Here is a 20,577-nt window from a genome sequence, read left to right as displayed (position 1 = left end):
GTGCCCTAAGCTATGCCTTATCATGCCTGGAAGCAAACCGTGTCAAACAGGTCCTTAAGGTCCCTATGTAGTACCTGCTGTAAGGTGCTCTTCTGCTGCGGAACCAGGAAGAGCACCTTCTTCTGGAAGAAAGCACTGTAGATGCTTGGAGTTGCTCTCGGTGACCCTAGTGGGCCTCTCTGGTCTCCAGGTCCAAGCTGCAAGGACCCGGAGACCCCGTGGCATGAAACTGAGAGTGTGAGACAGGCCGCTCATGAAGGGCTGCCGGCTGCACTCGCACAAGGCCCTGTGTCATTCACCAAGCCCTGACCCTGAGAGATGGCCAGCAGGCCAGCATCCTGCACAACCCAGGGGGCTGCTGGGAACCTGGATGAGGGCAGCCAGGACCCAGACCAGGCTCCCAAACGAAGGGCCCCCTCATGGACTGAGCCAGAGTTTCAGGACCTCCTGGGGCTCTGGCATGACCAGGAGGTCCTCTGGGACACCAGTGGGCACCGAAGGAATGCGCCTGATTTTGCCTGCCTCATGCAGGGCCTGGCTGCCCATGGCCACGTCTCCTGTACTCCAGGGCAAGAGCAATGCAAGGTGAAGGAGCTGTGGCAGGGATACTTGCAGGCCCGGGACAGCACCTGCAGATCCAGATGTGCCTCAGCCAGCTGCCCCTTCTACAAGGAGCTGCGGGACCTCCCGGCAGCTGACGACACCTCGCCACCTCGGGTCACAGTGGTGACAGCCACACCCAAGCCCCCTGATGCACCGGTGGGGGAGCAGGGCCCTGCCACCGTCGACATTCCATCTGGTGGGGAGTCCTCAGATGGAGCCCTCGTCATAGAGCTGCCCTCAACCACCAGCAGCCAGGCTCCCTCCAGTTGGGCACCACCTGGTGTGTTCGAGGCTACCTCGGGTAAGTGCGTGCCACGGCAAAGCCCTGGGGGGCTGGGGCACACCCAGGCCCCACAGCCAGGCCCTGACCCCCTATGACCCATCCCTGGTCGGGGCCCAGATGCACCCAAGCCCACGAGCAACATCTGGCTCCCTCCCCCCGTGGAAAGCCCCCAGAGCATGACAAGGGCCCCTCAGGCAGCAAGCTGTGCGCAGCCAACCCATGCCCCAGGCAGGAAACCCCCCATGGTCAAGCCCCCGCAGCCAGCAGGCCCGTTGCTGGGGTGGGCCACCATGGACAGTGCCCCCTCCCCAGCACCATGCCCAGGGGCCAGTGTGGTGAGTGCACACAGGCCCACATGGCAGCATTCCCTCGTACCTGGCCGTCCTGTGGGTCTGGGGAGGGGGCAACCACCGAGGGGGGACAGGACCCTGCCACCCAGGGTCCAGATGCAGCACTGAACCCCTCTCCCCGCTCTTACAGCAGCACCATCCGAGGGCCGGGAGAGCTCGACAAGGAGGCCGGGGCCTGCCAGCCCCATCCAGGCTGGAAGACCCAGTAGCCCACAAGCTGGGCCTGGACCTGCCCCAGCCCCCAAGGCACAGCAGCCATGGGTGCGCCAGATCAGGCGCCAGGGCCACTAGGACAAGGCCATGACCTGCACTGCTGCCCTTCACCACCAGAGTGCCCTTGCTGAGAAGCAGCTGGCCCTTGATGAGGCCAAGCTGAGGTGGAGGCGGGACATGGGGGGGACGTGGTGGGGATGATCTGCATGGTGTGCGGGGCCCTGACAGACCAGCCCCCAGATGCCCACATGGCCCCTCCTGCTGCCTCCCCAAGGCCTCCTGTTGCTCCCTGCTGCCCCCTGCCACACCCCGAGGCTCCCTGCTGCCCCTTGTTGCCCCTCCACAACCCCCCTTCTGCCCCCCCACTCCTTCCCCAGCGTTCATGCTGCTGCTGCCCCCCCGGCCACTCACGCCCTCCCCGCCCATGACCTGAGGCCCTGGCTGCCCTATTGCTCCCAGGCCTGCCTGTGGCCACCCTGAGGGACCTTGCAATGTGGCTCATGGCCACGGTGGGCCCTGTGGAGAGTCCCCAGAGCTGCGACCTGTCCCCCTCATTCCCCCCTGCTGAGGCTGGGTCACCTGTGGCCTGGCCGTACCTGCCAGTGCTCCTGGCCACATCAGCGCCCTGCAGGCGATCACACACCTAGGGCGGGAGGGGCACCCATGGGCACCAGGGCTCGTGGCCCTCCACCCTGTCCCTTGACAAGGACCCTCACCATCCCTGTCCCAGGTCCCATCCCAGTTTGATTGCCCCTGTTCCCCGACCCCCCTGTATATAGTTAGTCAGTGTTTGGTTACTATATGTTAGTTTTAATATATCCCAGTATTTCCCAGTTATTTTTTACACAATATATTCCAATGTTCCCTGTTGGTTGTTAAATACATATGTACAGTTTGCACACCACCCCCGTCCCTGGTTATTGTGGGGGAGGGGAGGGAGTTGGGGGCAAGTTGGCTTTGTGTGCAGGGGCATGTGTGGGAGAGTGGGGGGTTACTAGTCCCCCCAGAAAAATGCCTCCTGGAGCACCTCCAGATCTGGACCCCATGGCGGTTGAGCCATCTGTCGGGGGCCGCAGTGTGCTGCTGGTACCAGGGGGCCGGCTCCACCATCCAGCCCTGGGGCACGGTCCCTGCACATGTCTCAATGAGGTTGTAGAGTGCACAGCAGGCGACCACAACCTGAGGGATGTTCTCCACCCCCACACCGAGGTGCACAAGGAGACATCTGAACCGTGCCTTCAGATGGCTGAATGCACGCTTGACTAGGTGTGTGCGAGCTAGGCGTGGAACAGCTTCTGAGAGAGCGTGAGGTGGCCTGTGTATGGGTGCATCAACCAGGGCTGGAGAGGCTAGACCAGGTCACCCACAAGGCAGAAGGGCAACATCCCCAATGACGTGCTCCCACCGGGACACAAATGTCCTGACCTCCATCCTGCAGTACAGGGTGTAGTTCGACAGGATCTACGTGTCAGGTGCCCTGACCGGCCAGCTGACATAAATGCCCATTAACCTCCCACAGGCATCCACCACAGCCTGGAGCACAACCGAGTGGTACCCCTTGCACCTGACGTATCAGCCACCACTGTGGTCTGAGGCCCTGATGGGGATGTGTGTCCTGTTGATCACCTCGAAGCACTGGGGGGCTGGGGGAACCTGAGCTCTGCGAAGCCCTTGATGAGTGTGTCCAGGTCGCTTATACTCACCTGCCACCGTACCAGCACTTGGTTGATGGCCCTCATGCCCTGCAGGGGAACAGGAGCGGGCACACTCGTGGGTGTGTGCAGGGGGTCCCTGCCCCCTTCCCTGTCCTCTGGGCGTGTGATATCCCCCCTGGGCTATGCCTACCCACTTCCCCACACCCGCTGGCCTCTAGGGTCCCTTGAGCCCACCTGGGGCCCGGGGCAGGGCTTACCGGTAGTATGACAGCCCTGACAGTGGATGTGCCCACCCTGAACTGCTGCCCAATGGACTGGTAGCTGTCCGGGGTGGCCAATTTCCATATGGCAATGGCCATGTGCCTCTCCAAGGAGAGGGCCAGCCTCATCCAGTTGCATTGGAGCATGTGGGCGAGCCAGCTGCAGATATCGAGAAAGTTCTCCTTCTTCATCCAGAGATTCTCCAGCCAGTATTCATTATCCCACTGCCCCATAATGACCCTGTCCCACCAGTCCATGCTGGTGGTGCGCGTCCAGATGCATTGGACAGCCCTGGTGGGGGGGGGGCAGCAGGGGTGGTGGGGGGCTGGAACCCACAGGCCTGAGTCTCCATTGCCACAGGAGGCTGAGAAGGGTGGCCAGGAGGATGGCTAGCTTGTGGGTAAGGGCCAGCCTGCTGGCCTGTGGCTGCTGAGGATCCATGCCTTCTGGTCAGCCCATGCTGGACCGGGACCTGGGTCTACCTTGCTGCCTGCAGATGTGGCAGGCATCAACAGCTTGTGCAGAGAAGGGCTGTTTGGGCGGGGCCATTTAAAAGGCCATGGGGCTGTTGGCCCTGGAAGGGCTCCCTCGCTGTGCAACCCAGTCCATGCCGTTTCCTGCCCTGTTCTTCCAGAGGAGCTCCAGTGAGTGTGTGGACGCACTCTTCTAGAAGAAGAAGGGGTGGCTATTTCAGGGGCCCATTTAGTGTGTAGATATGCTCTTCCGGAAGACAGTCCTCCGGACGACATCTTCCGGAAGATCATCTTCCGGAAAAAGTGGCATGTGCAGAAACAGCTAAGATGAAAACTGGTGGTAGAATCTAGATTTCCCAAGCAATGGAGTGGGCCCAACAGTACATTTCCACTACAAAACAAATAAAGCAGTAATATAAACATTGCTGGCTGGTTGGATATTGAATGGTGCTTACATAGTGATCTACAAGTTCAAAATACAAGTCTACAGGTACGGAGTCCCAGGAGTTTGCTTTCATATCTGTATGGTTCAATTGTACAAGCATCTGGTAGGTATCACACAATCAACATATGCATCATTGAATGTTGGCTTGTAGAACATTTTATTTAGAGAGGCTTTTCACATCACTGTGCACTTATTCTTCATTAAGGCAATTTCGCAGGGGGAAGAGTGTGAGATAATGTTGACAATTTCATTAAGGCAAAATTCACTCCTTTCGCATTTTTAACTAGAGGAGAATCCACATAATGAGCATAACAATGAATACCACATGCCAAGGAATAGATTGAGAGCAATGTACTTCATTGATTCTAAACAGCGATGGCTCGCTCTTCAGCTGTAGTAAACTGACAGAGTTTTGCTGAAGTCAGTGGGAGCTTTGCTTTTTTACTCCCCTTGAGGAAATCGGCTCTAGTTCAGTAAGGCACTTAAACATGTGCCTAATTAAAATAACTATGTGCTGAATTGCTTCTTCCAGGCTTTGACCCCGGTTTGAAATTGCTAGCAGGGGTGAATTATTATTTGCTAGATAAATCTGTGTCACCGTGTGGCTTTCTGTTCCCTTCACTCTGGTCCCAGCTATTTACACGAGGAGATTTCCCATTCAGTTCTTTAGCATGGTTTTCATTTTAAGGTGCTCTTGCTTGGTAATGTGCTTATTTTTAAACTATGCCATGAAGTAAAAATGAATGATCATTTTGCACAACGTGGGCTGTGAAGGCCTCACAGAGCTAGGATCCTCTTCTAAAGGCCACATTGTGATACTTGTATTCAATGATTAATGGCATAATTTACAAGTAATATCACTGATATCATAGGGACTAATAACAGTGTAAAGTACAACTTAGTCTAAATAAGGGCATCCCAAAAGTCTCCTTAATTAGCACTTTTGTTGCCAGCTGTTTCGCAACTAAGTGAATTTTACCAGCACAGAAAAATAAACACCAATAAGGAGACCATGCAGTACCTGCATTGGCTAAGTGAAATTTCTTTTGTAGTTCCAGGGACAAACTGAAGGAAAGCATATCATTAATGTAATAGGCAGCAACATCTATAACAGAATGAATGTCATAACCTGGAAAAAGGCTGTATAAGCTGATGCTGCTCTCAAAAAAAAATAAAAATAAAAATAAAAATAAAACCACCAGGTGACCTCCAGAAAATGAACTTGACAACCACTGATACCAGCACATGTAAAGCTCGCATTGTTTGGAAATATAGTCAGGAAACTGAAAAGGCTACATCTAGCAAAGGGGATAACATGGCAAAGAAATCAAGCACATTGTTGTTCCATACAGAACATGGCCGATTGTTTTGCTGAATCTATATGTCACCTTTTGTACGATTTGGAACTTTGTCCAGCATTGATGCTTTGGAAAGCACTGAGTCTGCAAATTTCCGTGATATCCGAGTCTATGAGACGCATTTGGTCAGAAGGTAAACACCAGTCATGTGTGGAAGTCATCTATGACTTAAACTTTCTTCATTCCTTTTCCCATAAGGCAAGCAAACACAGTCATGACCATTTTGGGTTTTACTTCAACCAGGTCTTCTGGAAGGGCATAGACTCTTGCTCCAATTTTTCTTGCCATGGAGATGGCGTATCTACATGGTGGGAGGGGGAGGGGATGAAAAGAAATGTGAGCAGCCATCTTAGTAATCAATGAATTTGACAAGTTCCTCTGCTTCAGACATACAGCCAGAAGAGTGAAGGTGAGTTCAACAGTGATAGACACTGGAGTCTCAGAGATAGACACAGTGTCTCAGATGAAAAATCATGATTTCACTCAGAACCATATTCAGTTTCAGGGGGTGGAGATGTAGGTGTTGGAGACAGAAGTCGCAGTTAAAGATTAGACAGAGGGGGACAGAAAAGGAGATGTATGGGGTTTGGGCATATGGATAGTAGTAATTAAAGCTTTGTGAGTGGATGAATTCAGGAAGAAACAGGAGGCAGAGTGAGAAAAGTGGGAACAGAGATCTGTGTGACTCACATGGGATGTAGCAGAAAGGAGGAGGAAACTACTCCAGCCAAAGTGCAAGAACAAGTTCTGGAGAAATTAAGGAATGATAAGGTAGGAAGCAGGAAAAAATGTCAAGAGCAACACAAAAGGTCAAAGAGGATGAGAATGGAAGGGGACCTTGAGCACTGGCCAAAAACCAGTTAGAGACCTTGATGACAGCAATTTCAGTGGAGAAGAGAGGGGGAAAGACAAACCAGAGGAGAATGAAGATGGAGTTGAGGTATTGAGGCAACAACTGCAGATAGAGAAGTCAATAAGCTTCTATCTATGGACTTTTATGACCCTCCCCAATCACTATCATATATGAGTACCCCCAAACACTCGTGGAGTAGTGAATCCATTAGGAAGTATTTATAGGTGGGTTTAAAGGACACGAGACAGCAGAGCACACAGATATTGTGAGAGGAAGGAGTCACGATAATAAAGCAGGAACAAATATTGTGCACTTAATTTCCACCAGCAAAATTTTTACTGCTATGCTAATATCCTATGTATTTCTGATTCCCATGACATTTCTGACTTTCAGATGATAATAGAGCACCTTAAAGACAGTGTAATGCAACCCTGAGTAGATATGCCCCTCTGAGTGTCCCATGGCATGCACATACTTAGCATTATTAAGTTTCTCTTCTTCATTCAAGTCCTCTGTTTTCAGAAGGTCATATTTGATAGAACCTGGCTGAATGGCATCAATGAGATCCAGGACTGGCATACTGGTGCTGATTTTGCTGTCCTGAACAGAAGGAAAATAATGCTAGACACAAACATAGGTTGATGGGGCAACAGATAACTCAGTGGTTTGAGCATTGGCCTGCTAAACCCAGGGTTGTGAGCTCAATCCTTGAGGGGGCCATCTAGGGCAAACTGGGAAGGGAAGAAGTGGCAAAAGGGATGGTGCTTAGTTCTGCCAAGAGGGCAGGGGACTGGACTTGATGACCTCCTGAGGTCCCTTCCAGTTCTATGAGATTTGACAGATGTTTTACAAACCCCTAATCATAACTCACAGACAGTGGATAGGTCATTCAAACGATGTCCTGTATAGAACTTTGCAAAAAGCAGCCCAGCCGGTGCTGAGCAATGGGAAAAGTCACCGGGATTCCACCTTTGTCCCTCCAGCCAGCCCGGAGCTGGGCAGAAGCAGAGAAAGGTGATGTGGAATGCAAAGGAGCTGCAATAGCCACACAACAACCTTAGCCTGGGTCCCTTGACACTGCATTGCAACAAATGTGCCACAACATTACCATATTGACAGACAATGATTTTGTCTCACAAAAACTGCATGTCATGAAGGATGATCACGGAATGTCAAGATGTGGTGTGAGACAAGGTAGGTGAAGTGATGTCTTTTATTGCACCAACTTCTGTTGGTGAGAGAGACAAACTTTTCAGCTACACAGAGCTCTGCTTCAGGTCTGACAATGGAACTCCCAGCCTCGCCGGACTCTTCTCCCAGACCTGAAGAAGAGCCGTGCACAAGCTCATCTCTCTCACCAACAGAACTTGGTCCAACAAAAGACATCTCCTCACCCACCTTGTTGTTCTAATGTCTTGGCACCAACAAAGCTACAGCTGCATGACTTAAAGTATTGCTGTGCAATTCCTTGGCTCTCTACCACCCCATTCACTGAAGAAGTGACTTTCCAGCTCTGTGAGTCTGACCGAGATTAAACTACTGTCCTCATTATCCCTTGGCATAAAGGTCCCTTCAGGAAGGTCTCAAGCAGGGTATAAAGCTTCAGCTTTCCAGTGTGAAAATATATGTCTAAAAAAGCTTTTTCTACTTGAACTAGAGATGAGCTTGAACTGAATACACAGATCCAAACATCTCTTGAACATGCAGTGAAAAATACACAGCAGTACACACATGTAACCTGTTAGGGTCCCAGAACAGACAGTGACATTGATAAACTGTACCTTGAAACTACTGATGACTGATCTTTTCCCAGCTTCAGTCAGTGTTTCATTTACCCAGTTTACAATGGTGTCATCATTGACCTTCTGTCCACCACCAATATCTTCCAGGATACTCAGAGTGTACCTTAACACAAAGGACAAAATACAAAAGCTTGGCACTGTAGCATAGTGTACTTGTGAAATTTGACAAAGGCCAAACCCCATAGTCTTCACTGACACCTGATTCTTTTCCCTCATGTTATGTTAACTTACTCAACAACAGGGCTTATACACTGTAAACTTCTCATTTACACTAAGGCCTGCTAACCTTACCCTAGCAGCATCAAGGGGCTTCAGAGCAAATTACACTTGATCCCACGTTAAGACCCTTTTGTATGGCTTAAGTGATGCAAAGGGACTGTAGTGAAAATGGAACTCAGACCTACAGTATCTATAAAAAAAATAACAGGTGTGAAGATTTCAAGGCCACTGTGACCATCTAGTCTGATTTGCTATATAACACAGGCCATAGAACCTCTCCCTGAGATTTCTGCACCATGTGCAACACTTCAACCTGAACGAGAACCCAGCTTTTACAAGTAACAGGAGCACTGTGAGCAAGACACTAAAACTAATTCTTCTTTCTATTCTGTACTGATTAGGCCTCAGCTGAAGTACGGGCGGTCCCCAACTTACAAACACATTGACCCATGATCATTCGTACTTATGACCAACCTACCATTAACCCCGTATTACTGCACTGTGTAATATTTTTCAAGTTGAGAACCATGTAAGTTTCGTTTTTCAAACAGTGCGGGCAGCATGGTATGAGAACTACAGCTTACAGTATTTTCTGTGTTTGCTTGTGGCCATCATGGCAAGTAACACAAAAAGTGCTAGTGAGAAGGGTGGTGAGAAAAAAAAGAGAAAAAGTATTGATTTAAAGCAGAAAATAGCGATAGTGAGGCAATATGAAGGGGGTCAAACTGTCATTCATGGCATGTTGTTTTGTAGGTGCTTTGTTATGTTTGGAGTACTAGTGAATTAATATTATACACATTACTGGTAGTGGGCAGTTGATAGCTGTCGGCATAAGGGTTTTGTCTGACTTACGACCAAATCGAGTTACGAACAGGTGCTCAGAACATAACCTGTTTGTAAGTTGGGGACTATCTGTACTGTACCCAGTTCTGGGCCCCACATTTTAGGACAGATGTGGAAAAACTGGAAAGGGTCCAGAGAAGAGAAACTAAAATGATTAAATGTCTCGAAAATATAACCACAAGAGAAGATTTAAAGAACTGGGTGTGTTTAGTTTGGAAAAGAGAAGGCTGAGAAGGGACATGATTGCAACTTTCAATTACCAAAAAGGGTGTTACAAAGAGGAGGGAAAAAATTATTCTCCCTAGCATCTACAAATAGGACAAGAAGCAATGGGCTTTAACTGCAGCAAGGAAAGTTTAGATTGGCCATTAGGAAAAATGTTTCAACTGCCAGGGTGATTAATTACTGGAATAAACTATCTACAGTGGTTGCAGAATCTCCATCATTGGGGATATTTAAGAACAGGTTAGGTAAGTATCTAACAAGGATTATGTAGATGGTGCTTGGTCCTGCCATGAGGGCAGGGAACTGGACTTGATTACCTCTTGTGGTCCCTTTTAGTTCTAGTATTCCATGATTCTAAGACATCCAGTCTTGACTTAAGACTGCAAGCGATGGAGAAGCCATGACATCCCTAGCAAAGTTGTTCCAATAAACATTCGCAGCTTGGTTCTTGTTTAACTTTGTCTATCTTCAGCCTTTCACTACAGATGTTGTAATGCCTTTTTCTGCTAAGTTAAAGTGTTATCCGCTAAAAAAAGGAAATCTAAGGCTCTGACAAGGTGTTTCCATAACAGAAAGCATAGCTCAGGACTTCTAACTATCATACATGCCAGAAACAGCAGAGTGGAAGATGATGAGGAACAAATGGTGTGAAGTGTTTGCAGTTTAGTTCAGTGGCTGTCAGCACCCCCAGTACGCAAATTGTTCCTGTGCCTCTGCTAAGTATTGTTTCAGCTCTTGATCTCCCAATACTTTGTCTCTCTCCTTTCTGCGTGCAAAGGTCTGCCTTTCTTATTATTGTCTGTGAAGAGCCATGAACACATAAGGCTCTATACAGACAACAAGAATAACAATAGCAGTGTTGATCCACCTGTTCAGTGATGAGTGCTGGTGTCCTATTGCCATGGAATCTCTCCGTACCAGAAAAGCAGGACATATATGTTCAGCTACTGTACCTTCTCATCAACTGCCAGATCAAGGCAAGGGTTAGTGTGCGGTTTCCTTCATTGAGATCCTGCCCAGCAATTCCAACGAGGGAAAATTTGGCTTGATTTTTTCCCAGATCCACTGCGTAGTTGCAATTTTCAAGCTGTTAATGACAGAGCCCAACAGTGTACTTTGTAAATGTGAAAAAGTTGCTGTTCAGGGCACTCATGCTATCTTTCACTGTCACAGGGAACTTAGGCTAGATTCTGTCAATGAATCCAGGCAGGCAGCTTCATCCAGTGGGGATCAGTGTCGATACAGGGGTTTGGCTGTTTTAGTGATCTGGCCCTTCAATACTAAGGGGATAGAAATCTGACACAGAAATGCTATTGTATATTATCAGAGCCTGAATGCCACCACACAGACCAGGAAGTGTGGAGATATAGCGTATAGCACCTCCCACCCACCTCCAGCAATGTCATGTGATTGTGGGACAGTAGCTGAGGTTTTCAGTCTCTATGCATTAAGGTTTTTGGTCTTTAGTCATGTTTTGCTACTTCACTCACAAACAGCCTGGGGACGTGTCTTGCCAAAATGCCTTGCTGTGGAAGCTGAGAGAAAGCTGCATATTTAGTGGAGATTCAGAGGGGAGCTCTTAGTCACTATCAGCATCTAGAATGAAATCCGCTTATTTCTTTCATGTGGCGGGAGGTGATCTGGAAGGCTGGAATTAATGAGGTGACCCCGACTCACTGGGAACATATACTGGAACTTGTGACAAAAGTGAATTAGACAGTGGGAAAAATTACTCACAAATAAATGTTTAAAGGCAGACAGAAAAATATCAAGAGAATCAATAACACAAAATGTTTGACCATCTGTCCAGCTGGTGAAACACTGATGAATTTATTAGAAAACTGAAGGAAAAGAGTGACTGATTAAACTACACAAATAGAATTTGGTGGGCTCTACTTAGGAGTTGAGAATGCTTGCCGGCACATTCAAGTCCCTGCACACACATTTGGAAGCACAATCACCTACCCATGCGCAGACGCAACACACTGTGCCTTGCACTTGAAAGAATACAAATGCAAGTGTCTGCATGTGCAAAATTACACACACACAAAAGCAGGTCAGATTGAGAACGCTTTGAATATGTGTCAGTTAAAAAGGCAAACCAGATTTAAACATTGTTATTTGCTGATTAAAGATTCAGTTCCATTTTAAAACATGTGCGCAGTCAATCTGTAATGGAGTATGATTTCATTGCTTTCTATGGGCTGGTCCACCCTGGCCTACTAAATCAGTGCTGCTGCAATCGATGCAGCAGCATCAATTTACTGGGTCTGGTGAAGACATGGTACGTCGATGGGAGTGCACTTTTATTTGGGTGGAAGCATTAGGCTAATGTAAGCTTTTTACAACCCCTGAATCAAATAACTTGTATTAGCTAAAGTGGTAGTGTCAACAACATGGGATAAATATCCTAAAAGCCATGCCAATTTTTTTTTTTTACCTTCTTCATGTTACTGCTCAGCTTAGGGTATGGTGGTTTGTTCACTCTGCTCCAGTCTACTGGCACTTTAATCTTTTCATACAGCTGGAAGATAACCAGGGCATCTGACAGGTCACTGAAACAATGGAAACATATTGTACCTTATAAATGTGAGCAAGGAACTCTATTTAACCATTAGTAGAATGAATCACTTTTTCCTAAAGAACAAAACGAAGACCTCTGTTTTCAAAAGGACTAGCAATGTGCTCATGTTTTCTGGAAACAATGTGTCTTGAAGACATAGATCACACTAGTCATCTAAAGGAAGAAGGATAACTCCCCTTACCTATATAAATGATTGACACGGGGACTGACACCCAGGGAGTTCATCCAGTTCCTAAATGTCCTCTCTTCCCTTGTTTCACCTAAAATTACAGAATATCAATCAATCAACTCTGAAGACAAGACTTCAGTAAAGCCAATTTTCTGCAATAAGGAAAATATAAATGGAGATTCTACTATTTACTGAAATGACATACAGAATGAGAGCTGAACAGGCAGTGAAATATGAGATTACAGAACAGTCGGTAACATCAGTACACGCCATATGCATTGGAGCAGATTGTTCACAAACTTACTTAAGAAATTCAACTTTCCTCTGTGTCAAACCATGAGACGTTTCAACAACAGCCTTGTGAGAAAGTGAGAAGCAATTGAAAATACAAATTTATGATGAGTTGCTATTGGCAGCTACCTCCCCTCCCCACTCCAAGACATCTTGCATGGAGCTGAACATTCTTCCTCAATCCAGCAAAACACTTAATTTTAAGCACAAGAAGAATCTCATTGACTTAGAATCATAAACTCGTAGAGCACTAGAACTGGAAGGGACTTCAACAGGTCATCAAGTCAAGTCCCCTGCCCTCATGGCTCCAATAGGGCTACCCATAAGAACATATCAGAATGGCCATACTGGCTTAAACCAATAGTCCATTTAACTCAGTGTCCTGTCTTCCAACAGTGGTGGTGCTTCAGAGGGAATGAACAGAACAGGAAACCACCAAGTGATCCATCCTATGTTGCCCATTCCTAGCTTCTGGCTAACAGAGGCTAGGGACACTTCTGAGCATAGTTTTGCTTTGCTGCCCATCCTGGGTAATAGCCACCGATGGACCTATGCTACATGAGCTTCTTATTTGAACCCTGTTGTACTCTTGGCTTTCACAACATCCTCTGGCAAAGAGTTCCACAGGTTGACTGTGTAGCTGACTGTGTAAAAAATGCTTATGATTAATGTTGAGCACATGATTTAGGCATTATGCTGCATTGGGCTAGAAAGATCCATGCTTGCAAAACTGCAGTGGTACTTCAGACTGGTGAAATTGCATTTAACTAACTCCTCAGTTGTCGTCACATAATCAATAATATTTAATTGAAGTGACACACTAAGCATGTGCAAAAGACTGTTTTTGACTGATTATAATTATATTTTAGAATTCTTCATAAAACTATCAGTGACTACTGCTAATTGATGTCTAGATACATGCAAAGTTTAAAGGTTTGTATACAGGTGTTGGTAAGTGATTTGTGCATAGAAGGAGTCTTTAAAATATTTGCAAATAGAGAAAAGTGTACTTTTCTTTCTGCTCATTGAACTTCAAAAGGGTCAAACAAACTCCTCCCAGAAAAGAAATCAACCTTTGGTCTGAGACCAAGCATGGAAGTTTCAGTCTAAACAGACTTTTTCAGGTTTACATACAAAGAAAAGAAGTTTAAAAAGGACATTTCCTAGTTGTCATATTGGATAAAAGAACCGCTCATGGTAACTTGAAGTCACACAGCCCTTGAAGTCATTCAAGCCAATAAGCTTGGGACTCCAGTGCCACAAAAGACAAGAACTCACTCAGGTTAGAAAGGAAATCTGATGAACAACTATGCAGCCTATAACTGAAAAATACATCTGTACATGTTAGTCCAGAGACATCCCATAAATGTTTGTTCTGGGACACAAAACTGGAGTGTCTGGAGTAGCATTTGCAATTGTGTTCATTAACTTGAGGTAACTGGGAATTACTTCCAATTAAAACAGAACACTGAATTCTGGTCTAGACAAGCTAAGGCTATAGCTACACCATAGCCCTATTTTGAAATAAGCTATTCTGGAGTAACTATTTTGAAATAGGGCTGCTACACACAGGTCATGGTTACACTACTCCTCCTTTCTGGAAGGGGTGTGTAAATGACAGGAATCGGAACTGCTTAATGAGGCTCTGATATGAATATTCAGAACCTCATTAGCATAATGGCAGCCAGTCATGCTTCAAAAGTACTGCTTTCGAAACGCAAACTGGTCATGTAGGTGTGGGCTCTTCAAAATAAACCCCAGGCTTCGAAATTCCCTTAGTCCCAAAACGAGTTCATATCAGCGCCTCATTAAACAGTTCCGATCCCTGTCATTTCCATGCCCCTCTAACAGGGAGGAGTAGTGTTGCCACTGCCACAAACATTTTTCAAAGTAGCACTTCACTATTTCAAAATACACTGCGTACAGACTTAGTGCTTATTTCGAACTACCACCTATAGCTATTTCAAAATAGGTGCTGTTAAGACAGAGAATAGTGCTTATTTCAAAATAGGCACTATTCCTCCTGCAATGCGGTGTACCGATTTTGAAACAGCACACCCGCTATCTAAAATTTATTTTGAAATCGCGTGTGTGTAGTGTAGACAACAGCAAAGTGATTTCAAAATAGCAGCTGTTATCTCAAAATTACTTGGCTGTGTGGCTGTAGCCTAAGAGGTCACACAGCAATAGTGCATTCAGACAAATCTGTCTACAATAAAGGGAACCAGCTGTATGTGAAATTAACACACATAGCAATATTCCATCCTCCAGCCTGTCTAGGCTGGCATTGTCCTATGCATATGTCACAAAAAAGTTGAACCAGCTGCTGAATTACTCAATCAAGTCCCAGTTACATACTAAAAGTTGGATGTCACTTATTATTTGTATCTTCCTTACCTTCAATAGAACTCCAGTCAATGTCCTGGTTTTCTGGTTTACGGAGGGCAGGATACCTGTTGAACAGGTTGGCAATGAACGCCAAGTTTAACTTGGGGTTTCCCCGGACTACATCTGTGGCTGTAACAAACTGTCGGCAACCCAATTTCTCTGCTTGCTGCAACATGCACTCTGCCCTCTGGATGTCATCCTTCTCCTGTGTTGACAAAAGAGATATTGAATGCTTCAGTCAACAAAAACATGAAAATATGTTGACATCTAAGAATACTGAACTATCAGTCTCATAATATATATGAGCCTCCTGTCTGTTTGCAAACTGAGGATATAGAAATTAAAATACATTCTTGTATAAATCTATAATATTTCTCTTTTCCACAATACAAATCATACATCAATATTTGCACACTGCTTTTATCTAAAATCAATGTACTGAGCCATGCGACTTTAAAATGAAGTTCTAAAGATAAATGTTAACATGTAGGATAAGACTGAGAAATAACCCCCCAAAATGTCCACAAACAAATACTGATTAAGTGTCTAACTGGTTCATGGGCTGTTAAAGCTTCTGTGATAACTCACACTGGCTGGTAGTTTATCATCATTAATAAAATCTAACATAAAACATATCATTTCAACTCTGCATTTTTCATTTTTTGAATGCAGGATTTCATTTCAATGGTAATCTTGTGTACTTGTTTGGGTATTACAGAGCATCTCAATGTTTCCTCAGTTCTATAGATAAAAGTCATGAAAATGTAAACGTCTGCATGCATATTGTCTTACCCTTAAGCCTGTCATGTCAATAGCAATAGCTGGGATACCTTCTTCATCTCCCTTTGGAGCAACTTGGTTCAGCAAATGGTAATAAGCTTTGGAGTCCTGCAACAGACAGAGAAAGGGAGGGAACACTACATCTAAAGCCAGGTTTTGCATGCTATTACTTCTCCATGAACAATAAGCAAACAGGCTTTGTTTTTATTACATCATGCATTTGACAGCATAATTAATCAAGCTGAAAGCATGTAACAGTTTCCACTGTATGCTTTCTGGTTTGTATATCTGTTTGTTTTATAAAGATATTAAAATGTTAAATATAGAAATACAGAAAAGCTGGAAGCAAGAACCACAATACTGCATGTTGCATTTAGGAAAGAAAAGGATAGAATTATTTTACTATGGAAATATTAAATTAGAGATATCAAAATATACCTTTATAAGGCTGTAGAAGTCACTCTGCTAAAGGTTAGTAAAAGAACAGACAGAAAGAGGAAGCAGAAGTTTAAAGCAGAGTTTAAAGAAACATTGAAATGGTCACAAAGTAGAAAGCAAAGTTCTCAAGGACAGACATCCAAGCTGACCCCACTCACCAAGCATTTTTTCAAGGGAAAGGATAGAATAAGACAGACAGTCACATGCTGCTTACTTTCACTTTTATAAAACATAATGTTGGTTGCAGGTGTACAAAAAATTAACCTCACTTCAGAAATCATCTTAACCATAAATATACCCTTTGAACTAAAGATTCAGATTATTATTTTTTAAAAAAAACATGATATTGTTACTAATGAGACATAAGGAAAAACACTCCAGGGAATATCCTTTAAACTTTTATATGTAAGAATCTATCTTCATTTTCACAATAATTCCACTGAAATCTTCAGTCTCCTACCCCAATGCTTCCTGGTAAGCATATATCCATGCTATAATATATGTATTTATAAAAGAGGCCAAGCTGTTTATAAGAAATAAGCAGTTTCATAGGCTGAATCCTGGCCATGTTGAAGTCAGCGTGTACTTTGACGTGACATAAATCATAGTTTATATTACTTAGCTACATCAGCTAACTCTCCTGCCTGCCTATGAGTCCCACAGCCCTTCTCTAGACAAAATATCTGCTGGGTTAAAATAAAATCCATTGAGATAATTGGAAATGTTATCTGTGATGCAAGTGCAGAACAGGGATCAAGATCTTTCCTTTTTTCTTCACACTCTTATTTGTTATTTGTATTCCATTGAAAAGCATTATACATGCTCAAGCCAAGGTTAACCCAAGACCCCACTTCTGCTGCAACGTCCAGACTATTTTTAGCATGCTAATACGAGCGCTGCCAACACAACACTGTCCACCCCACGCTGGGAAGCTCACCCACTGCTGCAGTGTAGACATACCTTAAGGCCCTAGCCCTGGAAATACTCCACCCACATAGGCTAGGTCTACACTAGACCTTAAACTCAATTGTAAATGGGCAATTCCAGCTATGGAAATTGTGTAGCTTGAATCGACGATCTACAATTGACTTACCTGGCCGTCCCCAGAGAGGGTGGTTGACAGAAGAAACACTTCCATCAACCTCCTGCACGCCTCATGAGATTGAGGAGTACAGAGCTCAACTGTCAACCCCTGCTAGTTCGATTTTGTGCATCCCTACTAGGTGCATGAAATCGAACCTCAGAAGACAATACCCATTGTTAACTTTAATCATGTGAGTAGCGCTAATGAAACAAATGGGACTATACAACAAGCTTAAAGTTAAGCACACACGTTTTCAGGACAGCGGCCTAAGCCATCACCTCCAGGCACACAAGCTCAGGGCAGAGGAGAAAGCTGTAGTTCGAGGGTGTCATTTTTGCTGCAGCTGATCCGTGTTTCTCATACCTTGATGTCTGTGCTGAAGTTATTGATTTTGTTGCACCCAGCATTCTCCAGGTGATAGTTTGCCCACCTCAGCAGCAGCTCCTCTGGGGATAATTTCATCAGGTCCTCTAGGCTCTCTCCTTCGCGCAGAAGGGCAATAAGCGCTGGCAAGCACAAAATTGAAAGAAAAATAAAGACCATGCACAGGAATATCTGTGCTCTTCATTTAGCCTTTCTAACTTCCTTTACTGAGCAAAGGCCTGATCCTTCTCCCACTGAAGAAAATGCAGGAATCCAGTGTATTGATACATTTGAGAGGCATAGGTAAAACTCAGCCTATCGTTATTTCATCGTTAAGAAATCACTTTGATGTTAGTGATGTTACAACCATTTTGCCCTGTATCAAGGAGTATTTTGTACAACTGCAGCATCACGGAACTGCAACCCAGTTTCTTCCTCCTGGGTTCAAATACATTTTAATTTTGTTTTTATATTTCACATGCCATAAATTCTCAGATTTGGTGGTTTTTCCATTTTATGTTAAGGAGCTAAAGCTTACACAGACAAAAGTACAACCCAATGTATTGTGTTAGCGCATTGTCCATTCATGGTGATACAAAGGACACTTTCCAGCTTTTTACATACTAAACACACTATGAAAGTAGGGTATGAATAGTCTAGAGGTTCCCAGCAGTGGTTTATGGATCACTGTTAATCTCTGGAGCACTGGCTGTGATCTACCAAGCTGGCTGGTCACCTGGCAGTAGATTCCTCCCCTACCCCCTTGTTTCAAGTTGTTTCTACAATGGTCAGGTTCTTCATTGCAAGGAGAGCCTGGACATCTTCAGAAACAGCTGGTAACAAGGAAGAAGACTGAGCCTTGCTGTCCCTTCTGCGTACCATCACTATATAGTAAAGGAAAGAAAAGAAACTGGAACCATTCTCCACAACTGGAACTGTCAGTGAGATTGCAGCAGAGGGCAGGGGAGAATGAGAAAGCCATGCTATGGCCGTGTCTACACGAGCCCCCAACTTCGAAATGGCCACGCAAATGGCCATTTCGAAGTTTGGGGCTCGTGTAGACGTAGCCTATATGTCCAGAGGAGACGACGGAGATGTGAAAGGGGGTGGTGGGCAGGCGGGTGGACAGGGGCATATTATAAGAGATGCTGTGGCTGGGCAGCACATCCAGGGGAGAAAGGAACCAAGCAGCAGGAAAAAACCATGGTTGAGAAGGTGGGTGTGCGTGACCATATGGCGAGTTCACAGAGAATTAAAAGGAGAAGGGGGATCTGGCGCTGGATTCTATGAAGTACAGGAAAGTTGCGTGATGTTCTTCTGATCCCAGGCATAGGTAAGGACACAAGGATGCACATTTTGGTTGGACTGAGGTTTGGAGCCTTGTGGCTTAGGGAGCCTAGAAGTGGGGGAATCAGAGCATTGAAAAAGAGAGGCAATGAAGATTTGACCAGGAGTCCACAGCGCTCATTGAAATAACTAGTAATAACTAACAAATAGCTTAAGTAACTAATAACTGAAGACTGTTCAGTGATGAGAGAACTGGTCTGAGAGACTGCACCACATGTACCTTCATTTCTGCTGAGCTCTATATCGGCAAACAAGCCAATTTTGATAACTTGCCACAAGAGGCCCAAGACCAGGTAAGGTTTCCCCTCTTTTAAGTCTTCAGCCCCAATATTAACAACATGGCATCCAATGGCTGAGGCAGAGTTCAAGGCGAGGTTTAAATTTTCCTGAAGAAAAACAGAGAGAGAGAAGCTGTTTATTATGCAACGACTAAATAGTGCAGGGAAGGGAGAGAGAGAACTAAGGAGTGGTGGGATGGTCAGTAGGAATCCAATGAGCAAAGTTCAGATCAGGGCCTAAGGTGTGACAGCCTAGAACTCTCAAGAGAAAAGCAAATCCTATGGCCCTCTGCAAGGCAGAGACCCTCTCCCTTGCCAAATTAAAAAGCTTCCATTTCTTGTCCTGATGTGTTACAAGACATCAAACCTTAAGCCCCACATTTTGTCCTGGTCTGAATATTGCTCATTCCAGTGGCTACACCCATGAACATGTGATGAGTGGTAAAATCCATATTCTGAGGAGCATGGAGTGGAAAGGAGCTTTCGTATGTCACAGTGAGGGGTGAAAAGAAGACACATTCCATGAGGTTGCTTTTTTCCTACTCTTTTTACAAAAAGTCAGTTTGAATCTGCTCAAGGGTTTGGGTTCCTGCATGAAATCCCTGGCGAGATGGCCTGGCAGGCAGAGGGCAGGTAAGGCAGGCAAAGGTGCATGACAAATGCCATTTGTCACCAGGCTGTGCAATTTATCACACGGAATTCACCACTGTGAGTTTGAGAGGTAGATTTGATTAGGTAGAGAACATACACAGGGACACAAAGCGTAAATGGTCACACACCAAACAACGTAATTACCCTCCCTTTATTCGACAGTTGGAAAAGGTTCAAATTAAAGCATATGCTATATTGCTTAAATCAGGTCTGCATCTGACAGGGATTGATCTGGGCTCCGTCAATAAGATGTGCTGCTGGCCAAGAGGATTAAAACTGAAATAATGTGCAACGAATCACAGAAGCCCACTTTTATGATTTCTAAACTTACTTGAGCCTGGCTAATGTTCCATTTAATCAGAGTAACTGAGGGGTACAGTGAGATATGTTTATATATATATAGTCGACATCTATTTATATACTAGTATAGGATACACATCTACTGTGCATAGAGTGATGGTTCTCTATACGCTGTTGTAAGAGAAACGGAATAAATCTGAATTTAAATCTTAGCAGGTAGAATTTTGTTTTCCAGCTCATCTTTAAATAATTGTGCATGCCTCTAACATAATGTACGTTACAGAATGAATCCAACATTCCAGTTGAGCCAACAAAAATCAC

At 45.2% G+C, this 20,577-nt stretch overlaps 1 protein-coding gene across 3 annotated transcripts in view; it reads right to left on the bottom strand.

Moving 5' to 3' along the window:
- Positions 1-4,421: 4,421 nt before the first annotated feature.
- Positions 4,422-20,577, bottom strand: part of LCP1 (lymphocyte cytosolic protein 1) — a 74,184-nt gene continuing 58,028 nt past the window's right edge. For 2 of the 3 annotated variants that reach the window (XM_074988031.1, XM_074988025.1), the window contains 10 exons: positions 19,248-19,413; positions 17,681-17,823; positions 15,808-15,903; positions 15,025-15,220; positions 12,349-12,427; positions 12,024-12,138; positions 10,537-10,670; positions 8,276-8,399; positions 6,970-7,094; positions 4,422-5,942 (listed from right to left, as the gene is read on the bottom strand). In XM_074988031.1, coding sequence (XP_074844132.1) covers positions 5,810-5,942; positions 6,970-7,094; positions 8,276-8,399; positions 10,537-10,670; positions 12,024-12,138; positions 12,349-12,427; positions 15,025-15,220; positions 15,808-15,903; positions 17,681-17,823; positions 19,248-19,413 — 1,311 coding nt within the window. In that variant the 3' untranslated portion in view covers positions 4,422-5,809. Of the gene's footprint in view, positions 5,943-6,969; positions 7,095-8,275; positions 8,400-8,448; positions 9,151-10,536; positions 10,671-12,023; positions 12,139-12,348; positions 12,428-15,024; positions 15,221-15,807; positions 15,904-17,680; positions 17,824-19,247; positions 19,414-20,577 lie in introns of those variants that run through there. The other variant, XM_074988042.1, reaches the window with a different exon arrangement.

This window comes from Carettochelys insculpta, chromosome 1, assembly GCF_033958435.1.
Source record: "Carettochelys insculpta isolate YL-2023 chromosome 1, ASM3395843v1, whole genome shotgun sequence".
Lineage (NCBI taxonomy): Eukaryota > Metazoa > Chordata > Testudines > Carettochelyidae > Carettochelys > Carettochelys insculpta.
Note: the sequence above shows the minus strand (reverse complement) of the source record. Positions and strands in the feature narration are given on the sequence as shown.